This window comes from Lepidothrix coronata, unplaced genomic scaffold (assembly GCF_001604755.1).
Source record: "Lepidothrix coronata isolate B3197 unplaced genomic scaffold, Lepidothrix_coronata-1.0 Scaffold31, whole genome shotgun sequence".
Taxonomy (NCBI): Eukaryota; Metazoa; Chordata; class Aves; order Passeriformes; family Pipridae; genus Lepidothrix; species Lepidothrix coronata.
Window position 1 is genome coordinate 8,718,013 of NW_016690211.1, and position 26,370 is coordinate 8,744,382.

The 26,370-nt window shown below is 35.8% G+C and overlaps 2 protein-coding genes and 2 long non-coding RNA genes across 5 annotated transcripts in view; 2 read left to right on the plus strand and 2 right to left on the minus strand.

Moving 5' to 3' along the window:
• The window catches only part of RGS7BP (regulator of G-protein signaling 7 binding protein), a 37,001-nt gene extending 26,223 nt beyond the window's left edge, over positions 1–10,778 (plus strand). The window contains exons 4-6 of one of the 2 annotated variants that reach the window (XM_017811216.1): positions 5,829–5,973; positions 7,485–7,555; positions 9,792–10,778. In XM_017811216.1, coding sequence (XP_017666705.1) covers positions 5,829–5,973; positions 7,485–7,555; positions 9,792–9,883 — 308 coding nt within the window. In that variant the 3' untranslated portion in view covers positions 9,884–10,778. Of the gene's footprint in view, positions 1–5,828; positions 5,974–7,484; positions 7,560–9,791 lie in introns of those variants that run through there. The other variant, XM_017811217.1, reaches the window with a different exon arrangement.
• CWC27 (CWC27 spliceosome associated protein homolog) overlaps positions 4,411–26,370 on the plus strand; it is a 125,616-nt gene continuing 103,656 nt past the window's right edge. The window contains exons 1-3 of the mRNA XM_017811215.1: positions 4,411–4,415; positions 7,067–7,075; positions 24,422–24,429. Coding sequence (XP_017666704.1) covers positions 24,425–24,429 — 5 coding nt within the window. The 5' untranslated portion in view covers positions 4,411–4,415; positions 7,067–7,075; positions 24,422–24,424. The remainder of the gene's footprint in view (positions 4,416–7,066; positions 7,076–24,421; positions 24,430–26,370) is intronic.
• On the minus strand, positions 10,920–18,627 carry LOC108495490. Its single transcript, XR_001874144.1, has 3 exons — positions 18,613–18,627; positions 15,378–16,532; positions 10,920–11,603 (listed from the first exon to the last, which is right to left on the minus strand). It is a non-coding gene; the product is annotated as an uncharacterized LOC108495490 (long non-coding RNA).
• On the minus strand, positions 20,227–26,205 carry LOC108495489. Its single transcript, XR_001874143.1, has 6 exons — positions 25,905–26,205; positions 23,983–24,030; positions 23,058–23,216; positions 22,317–22,457; positions 21,456–21,643; positions 20,227–20,251 (listed from the first exon to the last, which is right to left on the minus strand). It is a non-coding gene; the product is annotated as an uncharacterized LOC108495489 (long non-coding RNA).

A 26,370-nucleotide genomic window follows, 5' to 3' on the forward strand; every position in this document is an offset into this window, starting at 1 on the left:
CTTCTGTAACTGCTGAAAGAAAATAACTTGAAGTGACTTGAGTAACCCCAACATGTCTTGTCTCTCCCTTTTGCTTCTGGACAGAATCTACATTAATAACTTAAATTACACAACAAACTGTTAGAAGTCTAAAGTTGGATGAGTTGCAGTTTAGTTCCTATCTGGCAGTACTTTCCTCCACCTGCTATAGAGAAAGTCTTGGTAGCTATTCTGCCATTGCTAAACCGAGTGACTTTTGTCCTGTATCCATGTAAAGATAAACACATAACTTGGCTCCAAGCTTCTGGGACATCCTTTGAAAAAAAACTCATAACAGGCAAAAATTTTATGATGACAGGGATGCAAATAATTTAAATAGCCAACAGAATATTGCTCTTTTGTATTAAATACCTGGTATTTGCAACACCTAAAAGTATTGTAAAGACATCATGCAATAAGGGAAATTCCATTTCTGTATTAACTATTTTTTCACAGTGAAGGTAGCTGTATGCTAGACAGGCACCAAAAGGGGCTGTGAAATATCCATTCATGGAGTACTGTTAACTCAAATAAACCTGAACAGTCTGATGCAAGTTGACTCTGCTTTCAGTAAGGTGTTAGACTAGATGACTTTGCAACCTATTTATTCTGTGTTCTGATAAAACATAAAGTTTTCAAAGGAGTATAATGAGCCCATACCTTTGTTTAATTTCTTTACTTACAGAGAACGATACTGCAGTGTAGGCAAAGTGCATAAATTTATCTGTAGGGAGGAAAGAGACAATAATTTCACCATTATAAAATATATTGTGATATTGCTAGTATATAACTTTTTTAGTTTTTCATCATCTGAATGACCATATTAAAAAAATAAAATCTTGTGTATTAAGAGTACTACCCCTGTAGTCTTTGTTTAATCCATAAATGTGTATGTCTGATGTTCTTGCTGTATCTTGAAGAGCATTTCTGAAGATAATATTTTCTATTGGGATGTAATATTTTCTAGTCCTCTTACCTGTTGGACAAGTTGTTTGTTAGGTTTTTAAGTCTCTGATAAAATTTCACTAATTTATGTTCTTACTCAGGAGCCAGCAGAGGATCAAGTAGAATGACATGCAGACTGTTCTTGGCAACCTGTAGCTTATATATAATAATTATGGGTATTGATACCTTAATCAAAATTCATCAAACAAATTATAGAACTGATAAAGCTAAGGCAGTGGGTTGATGCTCTTTTCCCAAGAGAAGCTCAGCCAGTGCTCCCTACTAGGAAACAGATGCTCTTAATGAAACACAACACAACAATTTGAGGGCTGAGCTCTCTGTCTTTTCATCTGTTACAGCACAGATCTTCTCATCTCTCCTTATCTTTCTTTACTACTGAACAGATATTCCTTTATTTACTGTATAGTGTATATCAAGCTTCCTGTACAGAAATTTCTTGCATATTTACAATGCAAGATTAACTTACTGCTGTCATAGAACCTTTACTAGAAAAATCAGATATTCTGTTATTTCTTTGAAATTTAACTGTCACAGTGGGGCCAAAAGACATTAATATTTGCAGCTGAGTTATACAGTAAGTAAACTGAGGTAAGTGCTCTTTAAGAATTATTTTTTTAAAAATACATACGCCACAAAAGCCCAGTTTTGAAAATATACTATCATTCAACAGTTCAACATTCAGAAAGTTTGCAAGGGGCACAAGGAATCATGCCCAAATATCCTTAATTCAAGATTTTTGTAGTTACTAAGCTTTTGGTTACCTGATCATATATTTTGTTACTCCTTTCCACAATCCCAAGAGTCCTGGCTAACTAATACACGTATTCTACTTGAACACTAATTGTTTAGTATAATACATTGTATTTATTGCACACGGTTCTCTTCTAAAGGAAGAATCTTTCTGTTCCTCAGACCTTGCTCAGTAACTCACACACTAATAGGTGTATCTTCAGAACTGCATAAATATCAATTTCTCCCCATTGTAAAGAGACATTAAGCTAAAAAATGCTAATTTAGAATCTGAGAATTAGAATTTAATGGAAAATAAGATACTCTGAAGAAACTTAGGTACCTCTCTGAAGCATTTACAAAATTCAGTTGTCATTCATTTAAATGTTGTATGTGTACCTATTGACAATTTTAATTAAATAAACAAATTCTGCTGTAGCTATCAAGGTCTTAGAAATTGTTGGCCTACTTTCTGTCCACGGAAGCTGCTGGATGTGATTATCATTTTTCAAAATTAACATGGAGGTTGTCAAGGTTGCACATTGAGAAAATCAAGGACTGCCTCAGAGTTCGTAAGTGCACTTCAGCATACATTGTGTACACAGCCACAAATACTTTGGGGTCAAAGGTTTTCATTGCATTTTTAATATGCAAGCATAACAGATAAAAAATCTTTACTACTTCATATATCCACAACAGTAATTCCTTTCATTGTTAGGAACTGTAAAACATTATTATAATAATGGAATAACGTGTCATTGTGGAAGTGCACACTACCAAAGTTTAATGTCTGTACATGTTTAAATAGAAACCAGGAATTTCTTAGGATCATCTACAGATCTAGTTGACTTGTTGGGTTATACAATTGCTTATATCAGAAAATATTTTTTAAACCCTAGATTGTATATTACGATATTGTATATTGTATGTTAGCTAGCTGTGCAGCATTTGAGCACTTTAATATTGAAGAGAGCAAGCCCATATAACAAATCAAAGGCAAGATGGGACAATTAAAACGAACTGGAGGTGTTTTCCAGAGTTCAAAACATGCTGTAAAAATAAAGCTACATTGTCAAAGAAGTACAAGGTGAAACTGGTAGCTGTTTATTCTGAGTTTTAAAAGAATAAGTCTCTGCTCATATATAGTTACAGCAATATATTATTCTTATGGTCCATAACCTGTTCAACCTGCTATATTGTGTGTATTCTTTAATAATAAGTCAGTGAGACAGTCTCCAAGTTCCACAGGTCCCAAGTGTAAGTCAAGAATTAAGTACCATCAGACTATTAACTATATTTGTCAAATACTTTTTTTACCTCCTACACAATTCTTTCCTATTCCCCTTTTAGGTTCTCCTGTTCATGTACTTAAGCTGTGATTTATAGCTTGCACATTTTTCCTTAGTTGCTAAGTTAGAAACCTGATGCAAATGCTGCCTTCATTTTTAGAGAGGGATTCTTTCAACTTTGTTAAATGCAGATATTCCCTTCAAAGATCTTTCTAGTTCCTCTGCAGTGAAATCCAACTAGCTCCAAGGGACATATAATAAGGGTTTTTTTCTTTTAATTTTTTTCATTCATCACAGTTTCTGTGCAAATTAGGTGATGACTAAGAGTTGGTGGATAGGGTAGCATGACAGAGATCACCACAGAATCAGTAAGAGGCACAACAAGTAAGACACATAAAACACTGTGGTCACAGGTTATATATGAAACCTTGCTGAACTGATAATTTTCTGGTCTTCTATTTACCCTCACTCAAGTTTGATCCTCAGCATTATTTAATTGAATTAATTTAATTTCATACCAAAGTATTTTCTGCTTCTTAAAGTGAAGGGGGAAAAAAAAGAGATTAACTACTGGTAAGAAGAGGAAGAATACATCATTGCAACTGAAATTATTGAAAAATCTTTCCACTGACTAAGTTGAAAGTCAGATTTAGCGTTTACATCCATTCATAAGTGTGTATTACAAAAGATATCCTTACCTACTACTGGAGGGATGAGAAGATTAAAGAGCTTTTGTTTCTCTGTAGGCTGTGACATGTTGTAGGAATGTTAAGCACGAGTCATACATTATTCAAGAAAAGCCTTTATTATTTGCTGACTATTTAATTGTTTTCAAGTGACTGAGTATATGATCTGAAATTCAAGAAAGACTTGAATTGCTCACAATACAACAGAATTACTGGTAAAGAGCTATTCTCAGTGGAAAAGAGATCTGTGCGGTTCATTCTGCTAAATCTGCAAGAGCTTGCCTTTGTGCTAACAAAAAGAACGTTTCAGTCTCAGTGCTTCTATTCTCAAATTGTGAAAAAGAATCTTTACTATTATTTCATCTAGTGCTTTCATCTGGTGTTATTGTTTCTTTTGAAACACCTTTCACATCCCTGAAGGATGCATCTATAGACAGGGTTATTCTTGACAGTATGTTGCCAAAGGTCGGGTCAGAGTTCCACCATTGCACTTCAAAATAATGGGACAATTCATTAATATCCAGTTTCAGCCTTGTGATATTGGTGGCAAATTAGATGCTTTACATGAAACCTCTTTTATGAAAAAGCAAAAAGTGAGATATTGGTAACTTTATATTTTGTTATGGGCTTACTGTAATGGGAAAAAATAACAAATAATGAAGCTTATATGAATGAACACTGAAAACTGTACAATAAGAACTACCTTAAAATAACAATAGAAGCTTCAGTTAAGAACAAGAAAATTTAAAGTTATACCTACAGGGTGATACAGAGAAAAACATCTAATCTGGGAAGTAGGCTTAGTCTGCTGTTCCACAAGCAACTGAGTCAGCATTCAGCATTGTAGCTTGTAACCAACAGGAAGGTCTTGATCCCTTCCTCTCTGTCTCCCCTCCCTTACAGTGCCTTTACTGCTTACTCCCACTATTTCTGTCCGTATGATCTTCCTCTGGCACTTGCTCTTGAACATGTAAGGTTCTTGACTGATCTGACTTAAACCACTTCATCAGAAAACTTCACATTTTATTTTTCATTTGGGTAATCTTCTACCATTTGATGGGCTAAAGTGGATCACAGAAGGACTTGGCAACGCCCAAGTTAGCAGGGGATGCCAAAGTAAGCAGCAAAGAAAGGACACAGAATATCGTTCTTTTATGGAGGGTAAACTTATTATATCAGTTCATGCACCCTCTTAGATTCGGTTAGATAATTTAGTTGGAAGGAAAGCTGGGAAAAGGGCTTCCTACTGGCTTTAAAGACTAATGAAAACATGAAGCAAGTGTCTTCTGCAGCATAAGTAACATCTAGTGTTACTTTCTGAGATTGTTTACTCCATTTCCTGAGAGAACTCAGGGGAAAAAATTTGACTTTTTAATAACTTGTCTGGGATGCACTGCAATGTGAATTTTTTCCTTTAAATGTACTTGATGCCAGAACTCTACTTGCCACTACAGAAGAGGAACACTATCAGACAGTCCAGAAGAGATTTGCAAGGATACCAAAATATTCCACCAATGCTTAACTCTCTTGCATACTCTGCTATCACAATCCATACCCTTTATCCCATCGTCTCCCTGACAAAAGCCCTGGAAGATCTGTCATGAAGCCCCCATTCAATTTCAGCACTGAATTTCATTTTCATACAATGAGCATGAATTAGGTAAGCATCAGCATGGAAACTCAGAATACAATGCATTTGAGCTGTGAGTGGTGGCAGCTGTGTAGTCATTTTAAATGACAAAGTACAAAATTTCACATATTTGTCTTTTGTTTTCCCTCGGTATTGCTGTAGTACTAGGAGACATGGATTGCAGTGTTCTTTAGTGTCAACGTTTCTGAAGTTGTTTCCAGAATGTGTGTTGTAGTTTCCTTACTTACTTTGTTCTGTTTTGTCCTCTGGCTCCTAGTTTGTGTTGCATGTGAGCCACTGGAGTTTAACTGAACCCCTTGAAATCGGTAAGAGTAACATATGGCAGCATTCTGGTGTGGTCTGTTCTCTTTCTGAACAGTTCTTGCATTCAGTACTCTTTCTCTCCATTTTTATTGTGCAAAATCAACCTCAAGGCATCAATGATATAATCTTAGTATCCATTTTAATCAATAAATAATGGAGATACATGTTTGTTTAAATATTTTAAAGGAAAAGAACCTTGTGGCCCACCCAAGATTCTAGATATTAAAGTGGAAGAGAGTTCCGAAGTACCTATTTTAGAAGACATGTCATCACCAACAGATGTTCAACAGCATCTATGGCAGGTTTCCACAGATATTGAAAACACTGAAAGGTATGTGTGGCACTTCATTCCTGAACAAAATAGAATTCCATCTAGGGTTTATTTAGGCTTTTTTAATTTGACAGCCAGTGTTGCTACTATAGAAAGTATAAGTAAATCAAATAACCTCTTAACATTTCTGTTACATTTAACATAATTCAGAGCAACTTCTAAAAGAAAGGCTAAGACGATTGACATGCTTTATTAGGCTAATTGCCAGAAGGTAACTGTCAAAAAAAGAGGGCAAAATTATATTGCTGGTGGGCCAGGCTCTCTAAACGAAGCAGCTTTTGCCTCATCTTGAGTGGTTTCTGATTTTGTACCTGAAATCTGCTGGACTCCTGTTCTGCGTTCCTAATTCAAAAGCACTGAATCTAGTTCATTTCTGCCCATAATGTTGAGTGTGAAAGCCTTAGGAGGGGAGAGGAACATAATCCGTAGGTTACCCTCTTAACTATGCAGTTGAAAAACAAAAATGAGACCCTTTAGTAGAGAGTAACCTTGATGGCCAACATTTCTTTGCAAAAATTCCTATTTCGAGGGCTTTGCATATTAATCCGATGAGAGATTTGAATGGTTATCATGCTTATTTACATAAAACGAAGTTCTTTTCTACTGAGAACATAACTTGGAGAATAGAACTGAGCGATTTTTTACTAGTCACATGGCTTCATTTCTAAGAACTATTTTATATGTAGATGAATGAAGCAAGACCACATTGATTTTAAATCCTGAAAGCATTAAGACATTGCAAGCTTGCACACAAAATTGCTAGTCTGCTGTCTACCAGTAAAACAAGAACCTTTTTGAAATTTCTGGCCACATTCAAAACATATGTAGGTTGCTTTGGAGATCATATTTTGTTATCATATTTTGTTATCATATTTTCATCATATTTTCATCATCTGCCTTTCAGAAAAACTAATGCCCGAGTCCTCCTAAGACAGGTGGGAGTGACAGCCCTGTTTTTTAAATTGTCATTTAATGTGCAGGGGACTGAAGTATCATGGATTAGCTACATGTATTATAATTTTCTTCTAAACAGTGAAACACGTTCATGGCATAAGCTACAAAATGCTGACAAGGAGTACAAAGTTGACATTAGTACCAGCTTGTGATAATTTTATGGAATATTGTGTATTTTGTCACTGGGATCACATCATGCCCACCAAGTCATTTAATAACTCAAGTGTCAGAATAGATCATAAATTTGAATCAGAAGCAACTAGTTTAGTATCAGGGTAGTGTGAAAGTGCTCCCTTATTAATCTATTGCCCTTTCTTTTGGTATACATCTTCTGATATATGTTTGGAAACCAAATGCTTGCCCAGTTGATTGTTGTATTTCATCATCGTGGCTAGGCTTCACGAACGAAGATTTAGGAAGGCTCTATCCACGTTTGTTATAAGATTGTTGTATTTATTGCTCCATTATTTCAGCATATAAAGCTATACTGTGAGCCACTCCCCATTCAGTCTTCAACTGCCGTTCTATTGTCTCTCTTTTAACTGTTGTATCCACAGAGATATGAGAGAAATGAAAAACCTTTTAAGCAAACTCAGGGAGACTATGCCTTTACCACTGAAAAATCAAGGTAGGTTTTGAATTTTCTTCATGTAAGGAAAATTACGATAATTAAAGGTTTTGACTTCTGTTAAATACAAAAAAATCTAGGAGTTTTTCATAGAAATAACAAGAAGAAAAATCTAGGCAAAGTCTCTTCCCTACTGATTCATTGGAGCCCAAATTTAGTATGTGGTCTTTGGCCTCTCGAGTTTCACATGCGTATTCTGGAATTTTATAGAAACAGCATCTATACATAAAATGATAGAAATTTCCTGGTGACACGAAGGCAGAAGCACAACTAATTCCCTGTGTAAGGAGTTCTTCTTTTTCAAAGGTAATGAAGGTCTAAAGGGATCCTACTGAGTGATGGCATTTGCCTCACCCCTGCAAGGCTTGTAGGTTCTGTGACATGCCACTGACTCTATGCAGAAAAGCTACTTGCTTTGAGATTGTTAACAGCTGCTTTTCCCAGTAGCCAGCTCTAAGGATCTCCAGCCTATGCATGTATTTAACGATGGGCCTTCATGTTGTTGTCCAGCAGTGTTAAATACTTCACATCTGCAGGAACTCTCTTTGTTCGTGAGAATGACATTAAAAAGATAATGGTTTCCCTTTTTGATTTCTTCTTGATAAATGGGTATTTCTTAAAGGCCATGTAGTTTTGCACAGTGGCAGCCAATGACGTATGCCTAATGTGTCCCAGATCTTGTCCCAAGAATGCAACAGTCTTGCATTCATCGTAATACAGTAATAGATGAATATGAAATAATTGGGTTCATTATACAAATAGGAGTTCATGGCAGGATGGCTTGATGGAAAACCATGTGAAAGGAAAAATGCAATTGCTTATGATACATGATAGGTATTTACCACTGTAGAGACTGGAAAAGTGACAAAAAGTCTATGCCTATCCTAGAAGAAAGGAGTGTGCTGGAAATAAGGAAAAGACAAATTGAGGGGATGTAAAGCATAGAGAACCTCAGTTCAGAACAGAGATAAAGGCGCACAGAATTCTTCTCTGCTGCCTGGTGTCCAGACTGCCCCTCAACACTGATCAGAATATCACTGACCACCTGTGTAGCAGGATAGGAAACATCCTAGAGTTTAAAAGCTCTGAGTCATGCTCCAGAATCAGGTAATCCTAAATGGTGTTTTTGCAGCTCTCACAGTCTCCAACTGTGATGATAGTTTACAGATGACCTCTGAGAATGGATGCCTCAGGAATGGACAGTCATACTCATTATTCATACAGTACTTAAAATTTTTGAAATAATCCAAGACCTGTAATTAATGAAAGCTAGATAACAGTACAAGTAAATAGAAAAAAACAACATTATAGATGATTAATATGGTCTGGACTGCAATTTTGATATTTATATGAATCACAACTATTGATTATGAGATGAATGAATGCCATTGAATGTGTTGATCTTTGCAAATGACCAATCCTGCTCTCAGTAAATGAGTATTTTGCTGTTGGTTTCGATGACAGCCAGAATGGAGTTAAGATGGCAAGCTCACAAAAGTTTTGCATAATGTTACTGACTGCTCACAGACCAGGTTTTTATGTATGAAATTCTCTGAAGTGACAGCAGGAAAATTACTGTTGTAGTTTGTAAGACTGAGTCACAATATTAAATGATCTCTTAAATGGAAATTCTCCCAGATATGCACAAATGGCCACTCAATAGTGGAGATTTTTATGTTTAAATTAAGCCAGAATTTTACCTTAGGATTGACATTTCCAAACTTGCATGTCTGCAAGATCTCAAGCTACTTATACATTATTAATCCATGCAGGAATATTGTGGCTCAGGTATCCCAGCAGTGGAGGTGTGATTTCATTTAGGTTTCATCACTGAACTGGTGTTCTTCTTGCCAAAATGTCTGTTGTATTTTTATTATGGAGATCCCGTTAATTAGCATTGTAAGACTTAAATACAAATATTGGATTATTATTATTTGCTCTATGCCTTGAACTATGGGACCTATTACATCATGGAAAGGGTTCTCAAGGATTGGAATAGGCTGCCTATAGAGGTGGTGAAGTCACCATCCCTAGAGGTGAAATGACTGTGCGTGGCACTTAGGGCTAATTGACAAGGTGGTGATTGATCAAAGGTTGGGCTCGATCTCAGAGGACTTTTCCAACCTAAATGATTCTGTGATTCTGAGATATGTAGGTGCTGTTAGGACACATAAATGATATAATCTCTTTTGTGCATTTACATGCTTGTGTTATAATGTGGGACTTTTCATCACAGATGATAGCAGCCTCCTAAACTTGACTCCATATCCATTGGTAAGAAGACGGAAGCGAAGATTCTTTGGATTGTGTTGTCTTGTCTCAAGTTAGAAGATTAAGCACAGAAGCACCAAGAAGATCATGACTTTAATTAAACCACTGTTATTTGACCACTGAAAAGATGAACGTTGCTCCTCTTGATTATAAAGTACATTTTCTACACTACACTATTCATTTTGCTCTTCTGCTCCCTCCTCATCTTCAAATAAGGGATTTCACAGTGTAAAATTATGGTGATCAAAAAACAGCTGTGGAATTAGCATATTTAAAACTTTTTAAAGTATGTTTTGCATGCTTACTTTCAATTGCTCAAAGAAGACACATGAATTATGGTTCATAGATAATTTTAAGAGGTTTTTTTAATTGTTTGAATTGCTGCTAAAAGTTTGTGCATAGTACAGTATTCTTAGTATCATAATGAAATATTTGGTCATACTCTTAACAGTCTTTAAGCATAGAAAACTATTTAACAGCAAAAGTATTAAAGTTCTAAAACATTTAAACCATATTGTAACAGAATTTGCCAAAATCCAGTTGCTTTTTGTGCTCACATTTATATTTAGTCTTCCAATTATCTCAATTTAAAAGCTTCATAGAAAAGTATCTTAATTTATGATACACAAATCATAAATGAAAAATAGTTAGGACTGTAAATACAGAGAAATCATAATAACTGCATACTGTACAATGCATAGAAGCAACAGATTTCCTTTTAAGTCAATAGTATATCTACAAGCATTTGGAAAAAATAAATAATTTATTAAAAGGAGGTATTAAAATAAACAACATAAAACACAACACCAACCCATTTTGTTTCCAATAGAATTCAATATGCATGGTGTCTGCATATCACTAAGTCTAAAACTTATAAGGCATGCCAGAATCATCTGAGACTGTAAGATATTAAACAATTTACATTGTTAATAAAGTTTTTTATTTAATTAAATATTGTTTTGTTTCTAGTTGTATTGCTGGACTATGTTTTGCTAATTTTGCTGTCAGAGTACTACACAAAGTTTTGATAATATTTCCATTTCAAGAAGTATGTTTAGAAAGATAAAAAATATGGAGCATATATAAATACTAAAATGACAGCTAGTAGAAGCAGTAGATATGAATAGGTAGACTCAATGTACTGATATTTCAAGATGATAGGCAAGACACCAGAAATAAACTTGTGCTAGACTGCAACACTATGAAACCCATAGCAATCTGTCATTACTGTGCACGTCAGCATACCCTTGTAGTCAATAATAGTGACTCATAGCCCTTTATTCCACCATGACCCAGCATGTCCAAAGAACCAAAACAAAGGTTTAGTGCTGGTAAGGAGGTTGTTGTGTCCTTGCCACAGGAAACACCCATACAGTTAAATTCATTGTCAGTTTTTTGGTAGGATATTAGTACACCTCCTAAAGCAGTTTGTTAGGGATAGCTGTTCACTGAACTGTATATGGCAACTAAAAAGTTTGATCTGACCCATTTTTCTACCAAGCTTTTCTCCTGCTGTTTGCTGAGAAAGGGTAGAAAAGCCCACACTGTCAGAAATATTAACATACTGTTTATAGCAAAGACCAAAAATTCAGATCTAATTACCAGGAACAGAAGGCAGGACTTTTTCTTCCAGAAGAGCCACACCACTCCCAGATTAGACATTCATGTAACTGAGCTTTCAGCATTTCTCTGGAAGGATATTTTTCTTGTCAGTCAGATAAAGCAGAGTCTTTTAGTTTTTTCCAGGTTGGACTGGTCTGTTCACCTTTCACTTCCCCTGAGAGAAAATACATTTTTGAATAATCAGGCCAAGAAATAAATACTTTAAATGCAATGAGGACAAATAAATTTAAAATGCCCTTATGGAACTTGTGAGTTTCCAAAATTAATTCCATCTGAATTTAGCATGGCTAAATTCTTTAAATAGCACAGAAACAGGTAACTGCAATGTGTTAGAAGATTTCAGGTCCTGAACTATTCTTAAGCATACATATTCTTAAGCACCTAAACTGGGGAGATCCCTATGCACTCACGAAACTGTGTGCTTGTGAGAACAAATGCATTTTTAAGAAGAATGGAATTAAAATCCATAACACAGTATGTTTTCAAAGTTAATTCTTTGAAGTCTTCTCCACATTTCTCATTAACATTGTCCTCATTAATCAGAGCTGTTTTCTGTAATAGGCAGCACTGACATGTTTTCGTTAGGAGTCTCAAACCAAGATATGCTCCATGACTCCATCCCCACAGGTACACTAGGTTTTGCAACTGTTAAAACTTTGGAAAAACAACTCCTGATGTCTAATGGATATTAAAAATATTGTCTAGGAATACAATCAGTAGTTACAATTAACCAATTAACTTTTGTTCATAAGTGAAAAAGACATTAATGCCAAAAAAAGGGGTATGAATGCAAGACTGAATATGCAGCGATACCATGAGAGAGGAAGGGAGAAAGAAACTTACACAAGACTTAGAAGTCTTGCAATATTGGTACAAAGAGAGAAATACCCATAGGTGGTCAGCGTGATGCTTTTTTTCAACAATTAATTTGAAAGGAAGATGGGCAGAGTAAGCAGTAACATGTCTAGCTGAGTACGTGCTCACACATCATCACACAGAATTTAACATAACAAATTATGTGACAGCTTATATCTCTGTATTTTAACCATGCCTGTTGGAATGGAATATACATTAATTAGACAAATGTATAAACATTTTAATTCATTTTACAAATCTTGACATCAGTCATATCACAATGAGTTGCACAACTTGAGCAGATTCTGTGATGGATAGACTTGCATTGCACTGTATTGAAGTGTACAGTAATATGTGCATCCTGGTACCTTTTGTTATTCTGGAAAATTCAGCAGTGTCTTTTCTTCCTGAATTAAAGACTATTAAAATTTCAGTCTTTACTCATTTTGAAGCCTTTCTATACTTCTAAGCAATTTAGCAGCTTATCTCAAGCCTTTCGTCTTTATTATACCTTCTACTAATCCTAATGGACACATGCTGTAATTCCCAAGCTTTATGGCCACTTAAGGAACACTGGTGATCAAGGGTGAATGGAATGTCCTCAGTTACCTTTTAACAGATAGTGGTGTGAACCAAGGCCTGGTAAGTATCTGAACTGGTGTTAAGGGATAAGTTGGTTTAGTTAGGAATGCAGAGCACTAAAATTCAAAAGGCAACAAACTCTTTTTAAGCCGCAGAACATCATGTCGGTAAAAGAAAGTTAATGATATTTTTACAATTTAGTTTAATGAAACAGGGCAATGTAGGATCAAAGTTTAAAAGTTCCCACAATAAAATGATATGCAAATCACTTAAGAGATGATTTACAACCATTCTTTTATTTGTTTATTTTCCAAGTATTACCAAAAAAAAAAAAAGACAACTTCACATTGGTGACCTGAATGCATGGAAACAAGCAATTTAGGGAGAATACAGAGGAAAGCAGTAATTGCTTTCTAAAGGTTTGAACAGATTAGTTGAAAATGTTATAGGTTAAAGGCACCATAATTCTTTTGCAGGGTAGGAAACAAGAAGCAAAAATTCCCGTACGTACCAAATATGACAAGTTCCACTAAGTCTTTTTTTACTAAAACCCTGTGCAGCTCCAGGTTTTCAGATATTTCATGTCATAAAAAATACCAGTCTAAGAAGTCAAATATATATGTTCAATGTAAAGTCTAAATTTTTCAGAGTAGAAGCAAAATACAAGCATACAGAAGTAGAGAGCAAATACATATTGCAGGCTGCATGCTAACCCAATATGAAAAATTAGCATGCAAAATCTGCATCTTTACTTATACAATACGTAGAAGATTGTCCCTGTGACCTGTTAATTGTTCATCCCATAGCAGGCTTATTTTGGATGAGATACAATATAGAGCCATTCATTTTTCAATATGAGGTAAGCAGATGAGTATAAATTAAAGGACTTTGACAAGTTTGAAGAGCTGTTTAGACTGTGGCAATGGACTACTGTAAGAGATGTTTACTACATAGCCCAAAATTTATTGTCTTTGAAGCAGGTATAGAGACTCCACAGAGATCAAGAGAGAAGATCAGTGGGAATACAGTAAACTAGACAAAAATATAAAGATATGAGAAATATAATAGAAAACACAACAAGCTTAATGGAACATTTTTGAGAGCACTGTGGTGGGTTGACCTTGGCTGCCCACCAAAGTTGATATATCGCTCTCCTCCTTAACTGGACAAGGAGAGAAAAGGATGATGAAAGGCTCGTGGGCTGAGGACACTGAGATCACTCAACAATTTGGTTATCATCATGGGCAAAACCAAGTTGACTCAGGAAAATTAAGTTATTGCCAATTAACAGTGGAGTAGGATAAGAAGAAATAAGAACAGGTCTAAACCCACCTTTCCCTCACCCCTCCCTTTTCCCCAGGCTCAACTTCACTCTGGTTTCTCTAGCTTTTTCCCCCAAGCTGCACAGGGGGATGGAGAATGGAGGTTGTGGTCAGTTCATCAGGCATTCGTTGTCTGTGCCATCCCTTCCTCCTCACACTCCTTCCCTGCTCCAACGTGGGATCTTCCCATGGGACACAGTCCTCCATGAAATTCTCTTACACGAGTCTTTCCCACAGCCTGCAGTTCTTCATGAAATGCTCCAGCTTGGGCTCCTCTCTCCATGGGGCCACAAGTTCTAACAGGAGCCTGCTCCAGCACCATCTTTTCACAGGGTCACAGCATCCTTTGGGCACATCCACCTGCTCTAACACAGGATCCTCCATGATCTGCAGGCGGACCTCTACTCCACTGTGGACCTCCGTGGACCGTAGGGGGGCAGCTGCCTCACCATGGGACACCTTCTCCCCCTCCTTCTTCATTGACCTTGCTGTCTGCAATTTGTTACTTACATATTCTCAGTCCTCTCTCCTTGATGCCGTTGTACAGCAGGCTTCACTCTTTCTTAAATATATTATCCCAGAGGTCCTACCACCATCACTGATGCTCTTGGCCTTGGCCAGTGGAGCGTCCATCTTGGAGCCAGCTGGAACTGGTGTTGTCCAACACAGGGGTAACTTCTGGCATCTTCTCACAGAATCCATCCCTGTAACCCCCCTGCTACCAAAACCCTTCCAAGTACACCTAATAAAGCACCCACATCATGCTTTTTTAGACCCTAGGTCTAATGCATCAATATTCAAACAAGAAAAATTAAACTTGCAGTAAGGCACCAGCTTCTTTACACACGAACAAGTATCATGAATGTAAAAGGGTGAAGGTCTTGAATTTTCAGAATTAAAAGTTTTGGTCTGTGACACCTCAATTTGCCTAAGACCCACTAAATTTTATTTTGGATCTGGTCTAGACATCTGAGAATGGACCAAATGGTTTATGTTCGATTTGGGACTCCTAGTCACTTCTAAATTAGATATAATTTGCAAAGCAATGGCCAGAGTGACATCCCCTGTAAGCAGTGCTCAGCTGATTATCCAAATCCCAGTCAAGGTTGATCAAGATATTTAAAAAAAAAGCCTCCAGAAGATAGCCTCTTAACCCATACTGAGCTTACTTGGGAAACGTGGCTGCAAAAGATTTGAGTTCTTTGACCAGTCCCAAGCAGAAGTATAATATCAGTCTTTCCTGGTCATGACAGACTGTGAAGCAGCACATTGAATTTTACTAAGTATTTGATTAACTGACTAGGAGAGACAGTTTAACTGTCTATTAATATTGCAGTAAGTACTGGATGCCAGAGTATGCTGTTGATGTATGATTTCATTACAAACAGAATACCACCCAAATGAATATCTCAGTATAGCTAAATTAAAAACAAAACAAAAAAGAGCAACATAATTTTACTCTCTTAGTCCTAAAGCTTCCCATATTTCCAAACTGGAAATATTTTTCCAGTATTCCTGTGAAAAGAGGGACTACCTAAAGGTCGCAGCTAGGTGTTTGTAGCACCTCACCATTTAATATGCCCTCTCAATCCAAGTGACTGTTTTTGAGTCCTGAAAACCTCTGAAGATAGAAACTCTTCAGCTTTCCTGAACAACCTGCCCTAGTGCTGTACTACTTTCCTAGTGAAGAAATGTCAAATATAACAGATTTCTAAGATCGTGTCATTTATCAAGAGCAAAATCTAATGTTAAGTCTGCAATAGTATTTTTCCATCAGTGTTTGCACAAAAAAAATACCAAAAAACAGATGAATTCTCTTCTTTCAGTGCAAATGGATGGTGATATCTAGCCACAGCACAAAAACCTCACCCAAACCATAGTTGTTAATACCTGATACTATAATCCTTATTGCTGGTTTCCCATCTTTCATTTCTGTATTACAATTTAAGCATTTCTGTGATTGTGACTTAACCTTCATACAACTTCCAACAAAAGACAAAAGTATTGGAGAATTAAGGGATATTTCTGTTGCTACCAACTAATAGTTTTTTGGTAATTGCTGAGGAAGGCAATTCCCTGCTGATTTCCTGCAGATGAAATATTTTAACACCTATTAAAAAACCTGCAGAAGTCATCTCTACCAAAGATTTTTACAAAATTTTGGTTCCTGGTGGAAGAGGAATTGTGACATTTGATGGAAATGCTGGTTGATGTGGCAAAGAGTAGTCATCTGCCATTTGAGTATTTCTGTTCCAAAACCCCAGGATTTTCTATAAGGATTTTCTGTTCTAGCACTCTTTTCTTCTAATCAAAACTTAGAAAATCTCCATTGGAAAACAGAAAAAACATAAGACCCAACTTCTATCCCATTTCCATCCCAGAAATAACTGTAAAATGATGCATTAAATACCGATTGGTCTTCTGTCAGTGTAAAGGTGAGATTTCTTATTATGTAAGAGGTATCCTATCCATTGTCCAGCTTCATGAACAAGAAGCAACAGAAGCTAATGAAAGATGTATTTCTGCTCACTTAGTCCCGAGTTACTTCAGTGAGGAGATCTGTAGCATTATTTTGGGAATTAGTTCTAGAATCTTGAAGGCACTGACTGACAGGCAGCAAAACTTACCCTTTACCAGCAGAACCTTCCTTTTCTGCTTCAAAAAAACTGAGCTTGGCTAAATGCAAGTGAGCAGGAGATATCTTCTATGGATCATGGTGTGGCAAGAGTTCTAACACTGACTTTAAATTGTTCCACAGCTGTTCCTAGCATATGCATAATCTGCTGTTCAGATCTAGCCTCGTATTGCCAGTCTTACACATTTTCCATTTTCCTGTCTGAACTTGTCTGGCTTTGAGCTATCAGCCTTCTCCTCAGTAGCACTTTGAGTCTTCACCTTATTTTGTATCATCTGTAAATTTTCTTGGTGTGATATTTATATTTTGTCCCTTCTTTTTAAATGTACTTAAGTACCAGTGGTAATGCAAATTCTGGTGTCCAAGAGAGCATGTTTTTATTTGTAACCTGTTGCTGTCTCATGCAAGCATATCTTTGAGCCATTACATGTACTAAGCTCTTTCTTTCATAAGTTTTATTTCTTGCTCTTCTAAGACTGCAGTTCTTTGATGTAAAGAAAGTTTCTGCCAATTTCCAGCCTAAATCTTCTCCTGGACAACTAGTACCATATACAATGTGTTTCTTAAAGCTCAACTTTATTCTTTGTTGAAATTCTCTGATGGTCAAAATTCTGCAAGGATATTTTACAAACTATTACACTTGGTTAAAGCCTCATGAATACTTATATACAATACAGATAAATAAGGAGTAATCATTCTTGTTCATAGTATACTTTATCAGTAGGTCAAATATTTAGCTTACACAGAAAACTGTAAATAAGTCACATCTTAAGTACTATGCTGACATTTAAATTAACTCCACTAAATAGCCTGTTTCAGATGTCTTTATTGCTTATAGAAGATAGGTGACAGGGAATGGCACTTCTTGTTTGTACTGGCATCACCCTTATACTTTAAGAGCTTTGGTGCTTGCTGAGTAGCTGACATACAATCAACATCTTGGGCCTGTACAACAGCAGCAGTTATGTCAGGGTTTACCCTTGAAAGTGCAATTCATGCAAACTCAAGCTAATAAGAATTGACAGGAATGAAGAAATAGCTAAAGTTTTAATATTAGAAATCTTGTTTTGAGATATGTATGTGTGTGTGTGTGTGTGCGCACGCGCGCGCTGGTCTGTGTGTCAAAGATGACATGGCCATAATTGTGAAAGAACAAAACCCAAGCAGAAAGGACTTAGAAAAACTAATGGCTTTTGTTTGCTTGTTTGTTTTCAGCTTGCTTACAGTGATCCTGCCAAAAGAACATGTACATGTATTTCACAGTCTAAGACTAGATCAATTTTTGAAGATAATTTTGAAGGCTCAATCTTTTTTAGCTCCTCATTGCCCGTTCCTCCCTTCTCAGGACCTGTTTCATATTTGCACTTACTGATTAATGGATGAAAGCAGAAAGTGCTATGTAAAACATACATTTATTTAAAGGATAACAGAAAATCTCACTTGAATTTCCAGATTAGATTTAACCATTCTGACATTAAGCATATTTAAGTCTGTATCTTTCTACACATAAGCTTGCAAAATGAAGTTTACCATATCCTACTGTAAGGGATTACAAACACAATTACTCATAACTGAACTAAGAATAAGAGTGAAGAACTAGTTAAACTTACATGGTTTAGTACTAATAAACTTGAAATTTTTTCCTAAATGGTCCATCTAATAATTTGAAGCACTGATGTGTGCAAATAGATTTCTCAAAAATATACATATATCCCCTTTTAAAACAGCACTGCAAAGCATAAATAAATTTGATATGAAAGGAAAATCACCTTCTCTGCAGAAGTGAACACAAAAATAGACCAGCATCTTAGTCACTACTTGAACTGTCTGAACTGTCAGAAGATGAAGTTTTCTCCTTTCGTCTCTTCTTTTTCTCCTTTTTATGATGCTTTTCTTTCTTAGATTTATGCTTTTTCCCCTTTTCCCTTTCTTTTTTATGTGATTTTTGTTTTTTTGACTTTGGCCCCTCCTCTTCAACTGAACTTGATGCGGAAGATCTAATGAAAAAAATAATACAGATTAATATTTAATAAAGAAGAAAAATGCCACAATAATTTTTTTTAAAATGTCACTATTTATATGTTACAAATAAAATTTGGTGTAGAGTTTGCACAGTAGCATCCACTGAAAAGCTTATGATATCTCAGTCTGCATGTTCAACTTCAATGATGACTTTCCTAATAAGACTTTTGTATGTTTATAATACAGATTAAAAAACTATGGAATAGGCAAGTTGTATGTTTTTTCAGTCTTCAAGAAGAAAAAGACTAGAAGTACAGATCAACAGAAAATAAAGTATGACAGTAAGATAGAGCTTCCAGCTTTTAAAATACCACATGATCAATAACAATGTGACAGTAATGCCTTCAAAAAAATCTTAATTTATTCCTCCAATGCAAAAATCTAAGAGAAACTTGGTATGACAAATTTGGATGCTCTTGCAGCTGGTAGTATTGGTCTCTAACCAATGATGAGTGATTATACACATAAAATAGTCATGAAGTAATCATGAATACTCAGAAGGGCAGTTTCGTGCTATTGTTTACATGATTAACTATTAGTTACTTGCATGAAAACCGACAGCCAAACTGACTCTTTTCTATTCTTCTTTTTTATAAGTGTAAATACTGTCTTCAAAAGTGGAAGTTAGAGCTACACGATGTAAATAAAGAAGGAAAAAAATGTCAGTACAACCGGTATTAAATCCTGTTTCTTTATTTCTGAAAAATATCTTATTCTGGTCTCCAAATACATTACACATTTTATAGCTCCCAGGGCAGTTCCTGGGATATTGTCTTATCAACAGTCCTAATGATTAACCATTACTTTCATCTTAAAAGACAAACCAATAAATCATCAGGACAGAACTCATTTTTTTAGGCTTCTACACTGACAGGTGCACTAAAACTCAACAGATGCCAAGTAAAACTACAGAAGTTTTCCTTTTGATAATTGCATGTTACTCAGAGCATGTGTGCGCCTACATGTGTGTCTACATGTGAATGTGTGCACGCAAAGAATCTTAGGGTCTCTGAAGTGCAGGAAGCCTTCTCCAGTCAGAGAGAACACTGCTTTCTCCAATCTGCAGACCTCCAGCTTACTATAGGTTTCAAAACTTCCATGATCCTAACTACACAGCTAAAAGCCCATGACTTTACAACTAATCCAAGAACAAACAAGTTCTCACTGGAAAAGAGGAAACTTTTCAAGCCAAAGATGTACTTGCAAATCAAGCTGCATAAAAAGAACCAATATCTTCTGAGAGACAACCCAAGTATCAGAAATATTTCTGAAGTTGTGTTTTGAAAAGAAAACAGCTGTGTGATACGAGTTACCTTTTCCTTAGTCTTTTTGTCTTCTCTTTGTTTTTTCTTTTTTGTTTCTTTTTTTCTTCCTCCTCATTTAAATCTATGGGTAAAAAGTTACATTTTAAAAAGCACTTGTCTGAATTTAGATCAGAATTAAAAGAGTGGCTTTAATAGCAATGTAAAGTTACTACAAAATTCCTGTGAAAAGGTTATTTTTTCCTTCCTCCAAATTCTGGTTTAGTGCAACAATTTCAGAAACATTTTGCAGAGTGGCAAGATTTTTATACACAGCTTACATTGTAATGTCCTTGATCTAAATACTAAGAAGGAAGGAAGGCCTGTAAAACTTAGCAAAAAGTTGTAACTTTTCCTATACGTTGACATCAGCTTCAGGTTTTCATATCTGGTTTTCTGTATTTTAACAGTCTTAACACTTACCATATTATTGCCTAAGTCTGAAAGCAGGCCTTTTAACTAGAACATACCAAAAAAAAGGATATTCCCTTAAGATATTCAGGAATGTAACCTGAATTACATTCACACATCTTCCTTTCACACTTCACAAATAGCAATGCTATAAATAAGATAAATGAATTAATTTTCCATGCACCATCTACAAAGGCTGACAGAAGCATTACCCCTCATCTGGTTGTGTTTGTTTCCTGCCCCAGTGCTGTACAGTACTGCAGAGTAACTTCACATTTCACTTATAAAATATATATTTATCACACTGGAGATGAAATTTCTGATCTTAGATTTCTCTATACCAGTTCAAAAAGTATTTTTTAATTCTCCAAATGCAAATTCACTAAATAAATATAAATTACAATGTCAGTTAACAGGAAAATACTGTCTTTATAATTTATTCTTAGAACAGTCAATTTTGAGCATTTCATCTTATTCTTATCATCTAAAAAGTCTGCACGCTACTAGTGCAGTGATACATTTGCTACCACAAATACAAATTACTGGTCTGTATGTTCTGGAGCAAAATTTGAAAGAATTCAATATGAATTAAAAAAGCAAATTATTTTTGGAGCAATTAAAAAACATGAACAAGAATGGGCCAACAAACACTCAGTATTTTTTTAAGAAAATAGTGCAAAAATCTTGAGATGAGGCCACTTGAAAATGGCAAAATTCTGCCTAGATTATTGACAGTTAGAGATACATGTCTCCTTAGCAGTCACAGTTTGAGAAAGAAAATATAATAAATATAGATATCAGAAGATCAGGTAAACAGCTGCTTTCCCTGCGGGTATCCATCTTCAATCAGTTAGGGTCAAAAAAACCCCAATCTTTACATTCAGAAATACATAAGTGGGAACTAGTTTTTTCAAATAGACTTGTCCCAAGAAAGGACCATTGCAGTACCAATTCAGCACTCTTGTCAAGCAGACTACCCGTTTCTTTTGAAGTGTACAGCAAACTACGAGGCTCTATCTTTCCCTTCTCCCTAAATAGCATCTTCAGTAGGAACTAAATGTCAAGTCTGGAATGAGAGAGCAACAGAACAAAACATGATGTTTTGGCAGAGAAGAACATTCATTCATTTAAAACATGCTATGGTGGAGTAACCTCTCCTTACTTAGGGGAACTACTTCTTTCAAGTCCAAATTCAAATGAACTCAAGTACCTGATAAATAGCCCATCTATTCTCTCTGACAAACAATTCATACTCACACCTTCCAAACATAGAAGAGTAATTCTCCAAATATAAATGTTTAAATTCCAATTTACTAGCTGTTTCAGTCAAAATCCTACTCAGAAGCTGGAGAGAAATTGTCATATTTGTCATTAGTTATAAGATGTTTAAACTACATGCCATAATCAAAAGATTAACTCAGAACATCCATATCATTTTCTCCTAAGCAGCTTCTTAGTAACAGTCTGATAATCTTTTGCATTCAGGAGCCCTTTTTGAGATGTTCCAAATGGGTACATTAGTAATTTCCTAAGACAGGAATTAATACTAATTAAAAAAGTGGGTGTATCACATCTCTAAGTCTGAACATAGGAAGTACAAGACCTACTATTAAATCACAAGCTAAAAGAACTAATAGTAGTTATCAAAAAGGATAAAATGAGAGTTCCTACACTTCGGAAGACCATTATTCAATGTATTCTATGACTGAAAAGAAAAAAAAACACAAAAAACATCTTACTCTTTTTTTCACGCATGGCTTGCAATCTCTGTAGTTCTTCTTCCTCACTGTCTTCACTGCTAGTGCTGCTAACATCTAAAACAATATCTCTTTGAGGATCTACTCGGAGGAAGTTTCGACATTCAAATGTCAAATGACCAGCTGGACAAAACAAATATAAAGAAAGAAAAATTACGGTTTAGCAAAAAATATCAGAAACTAAAGAACATCCATTTTTGTATTACTTCGTTTTGAGAACTGAAAAAAGGGTAGGCTGGAATCTGTGAATAAGGCAGGAGAGGGCTTACTTTGAAAAAATCTCCAAGAATTTTGACAGGTTGTGCAATGCTCTTCCATTTAACAGTGCTTTACGACCTCTCTCCTATTTCTGTTAAAGATTTTGTTCAACTTTTATTTTTCTATTTTTAATTGTCTTGGATACTTTCTAAGAAACTACCTAAAAGCATCAAGTGAAATATTTAAAAAACTAAAGCAAGTGTTATACTGCTCTTTTTAACTCCATCTAGTGAAATCACAGAATCCTATTTGCTTATGAGCTATAATCTTTACAACCAGTACTTACTACTGACTAAGTTACTACTTGACTAGTATTTTTAATTTTCTTAGTTACATCTTGATAATCATGACCAGTTAGAAACCTTGTGCTGAACAAGCCTAATGGAATAATAAAGTGAAATAAAACAAATTGAAAAAATGGTTTGGGAGACGCATGAATTCAAGTAGTAATTGAAATAAACTCACGTTCTTCACATCAAAACACCTATATCTTGAAGACAGAGCTTTTAGGAACACAAACAGGGATTGTTTGATTTGACTACAGGTTTCCCTCTCTTCCAGAAAGTTTCTGATACTTGCTGCATGTAGAAACAGAGCACTAAATCTGTATTGATATCCATGGTCCTTTTGAAGAAGACATACACAAAACAATTCAGTGACAAATTTTCTTGCAAAGTCTGAAGTGGAAGAACGAAACAAGACTTTTTCCTGTCACCCTATGTAACGCTCATAAAAAAGCTCTAACAGCTTAGATCACTGTGTTAAAAGTTCTATATAACTCACTGCAAAACAGTGTCTACTCCTCCGTTGTTCTAAATATAAGAATTAGTGATCAACAAATTAAAATCTTCACTAAGACCTCTCTCCATTCATCAGGAAAGTAGCCACAGACATACCTGTATGATCAGTATATAATGCAAAGCATGAGCTAAATGCTAACTGCACAACTTGTAAATAATAAAAGTAACTGCCTCTTGAAATACACAATGCTCAAGGAAATATGTTTTCTTGACTTAAAAGATCACACAGATTTTAAATTATTTTTTCTTGTAACATGGATTGGCCTTAATGTGAGCTGAAGTGCCTGCCTGTTTGCAGTGAGATTCAGAAGCACAAATGCTAATCTCAGTATGTATCAAAGACGATGCTTTCAATTCAAACTTTCTCAAGTAATTTACTACTGCAAATGTAGTATATATGAATATTATGGCATAATTTTTTTTCTGAGAAACTCAAGAGTTTTCAAAAGCAGCAACAGGTGTGAGAAGCCAGAGAATGAAAATGAAATAAATAAATTTTAAAAATGTGGTATTTAAAACTGACAAAGGCAGTTCCAAAATCATAAATTGAACAAAACACTGTAACTTCATATTGTTTATTGTTGACTTACGGTAACCACACTTTTTGCATCCTGCTCTGATGTTATCCTTATTTCCGCCTGAAAGAGAAAATTTCACCAATGAGGTCTTGCTAAACAGAACCCTCAAGTTTCTTTCAAATCTGGCTTGATAATGTCAATACGCAGACAGAAGTGATCACTCAGAGTATTAAGTACATATGAAAGTACATATCTCTTAAGAAAAACTTAAAGAAAGGCAAAACAGTGCATTTCTATGGTCACTTTCCTGTGTAGTATAAACCACTCACATAACTTATTGCCAAATCCTAATTTGATTTATCATGACCTTTCCATTATAATTTTAGAAATTATTCCACCTCTCTGAAAGCTTATGCATTTGTTTAGTTACAGTATGAGCACAGTAATAATAGTTACCTGACATTCCAGTAATCTGTAACTGCACACTAAGTGTACCTAAAAATTCTAGCAGTGTATGGATATTGACAGACATTCACTGGGAGCTCTGAAGTGACTTATATTTTAATTACAGGAATTGACTTTAAACGGCAATTAAAAAACAAAGCAAACAAAAAAATCAGTCCAGAAAAGACAGAAAAAAAAAAGTCAACAAACTGTTAAATGATTCTGAATCCAGGAAACATGGCACCAAATACAAAGAATTAAGAGGTGCAAGAAAGCAAATGTATAATAAAGTGAAGAGAGTAACAAAAAAGTCTGTAGCTGCTAAGCAGGAAGAAGGACCAGAATAATGCAAATTTTAGGTATAGAAAGTGTGGAATTTTCTCAGGTGAGACCACAGTTAAGTTAAACAGAAATAGTAGAACATGATTCAGAAAAGAGAAACACCAGAGACTTTTCCCCTTTCAAATAGATCAGTATGATTTTTAAACATCTGAGCCTATTCATAATGAATGTCACAACTGAATTTCCAAAAGCAAAGGATGCCCTTCTATCTTCCAACAAAACTTCAGTGACTTAGATAGTTATAAAATGTCTTCTGAATAGCTTGCTAATGTATTTAAATAAATAAATAATCAAACATAATAAGAAATCTATTACAGAAATTAGAGAACCAGAAAGGGAGTACATCAATGCCAGGCATTTAAACTATGATTTACTGAGACAAGCATTGTCTTTAGAAAATTCTACTCAAAAGAACAGAGAAAGCTTCAACCCCAGGTTGAAAAAACTAACTTGGAAATCTGGACGACTCACTGGTCTATGCCCTAAAGAGTACTGGAAAGCCAAGAAATAAAAATATATACATTCCATTATAACACATGAGTTTCTGCAGATCCCAAAACCTTAGTATTACATATCCCCTTAAAGGTCTATTAACTCAGCATTCAAGCGCCTGTTGCATGACTGCCTATTTCAAAGACACATGGAAGGAAGTGTCACAAAACAAAAACCAAAAGCATGCCTGTACCTTGAAATGTCACATCAGAAAACCACTCAAAACAGCGTTTGCTTGTTCGCTACACTTTGGGACTAGAAAACCAGATCACCTGAGCTACCTAACTGGTCTCAGCATTCCGAAATTACTACTTAGTAAACTTCAGCCCTACTACAGAGCTGACCTGTAGGCAAAGAAAGATTTAGTATTTCATCCAAAGGAGGTCAGTAAAGTCATCCACACACTATAAAACCTCCGGTGTAAGTCAAATTTCCAAGAGAAACACCCAGCAGTTGACAAGAATATTGTCACCCAATACTCCCACCAAATTCTGACGACTGAAATTTTATTATTATTTTTGGTTTTAAATAATAATGTTAGAAACTGAGGTTTAGACTAGATGAAATTTTAGACAATTAAAAAAAATTGCTAGATGCTTCCTTTTGTAATTTCTTCTCCTTCCCATTCGTTAATCCTCAAGAAAATTAACCAACACAACACTAAGGACTTGGTTCACTCACCGGAGCATAAAATTAAAAATAAAAGCTTTGCAAACCTTTGAATAGAAAGACGAGTCTTCCTCAAGAACTCCTTCTAAAATGGGAGCAAGCTTATTAAGTTTATACTTCACTAGAGAAGTAGCTCACCAAAGCCCAGGCTTGGTCAGCTGTTCTCCAACCATACACTCTTTTTTTTCTGAGGATCAAGACTGTGCAGCAATGGCACGAACACCCTGCTAACAGCGTAGGCGTTTCTCCCTGCCCTACCTCACCACCATTACGAACGGGTCTGTTTGAACGACAATCTGCTGGAGCACCTACGTTAACCAAGAACAACAATCGAGAAGGAAAACCAAGGCTGACCACCAGCATTCTTCGGATCTGAATTCGGAGGAGGCGACGGGAACGCAGGGCTGGATCAGCCGAAACCGCGTGGGGAGGCCCAGAGGACGCTCCCGCAAGGCTGCACTGCCCCTGGCCTTGCCCGCCCCGCCACCTCCGTACCCCCCTCCCGCCCTCCCT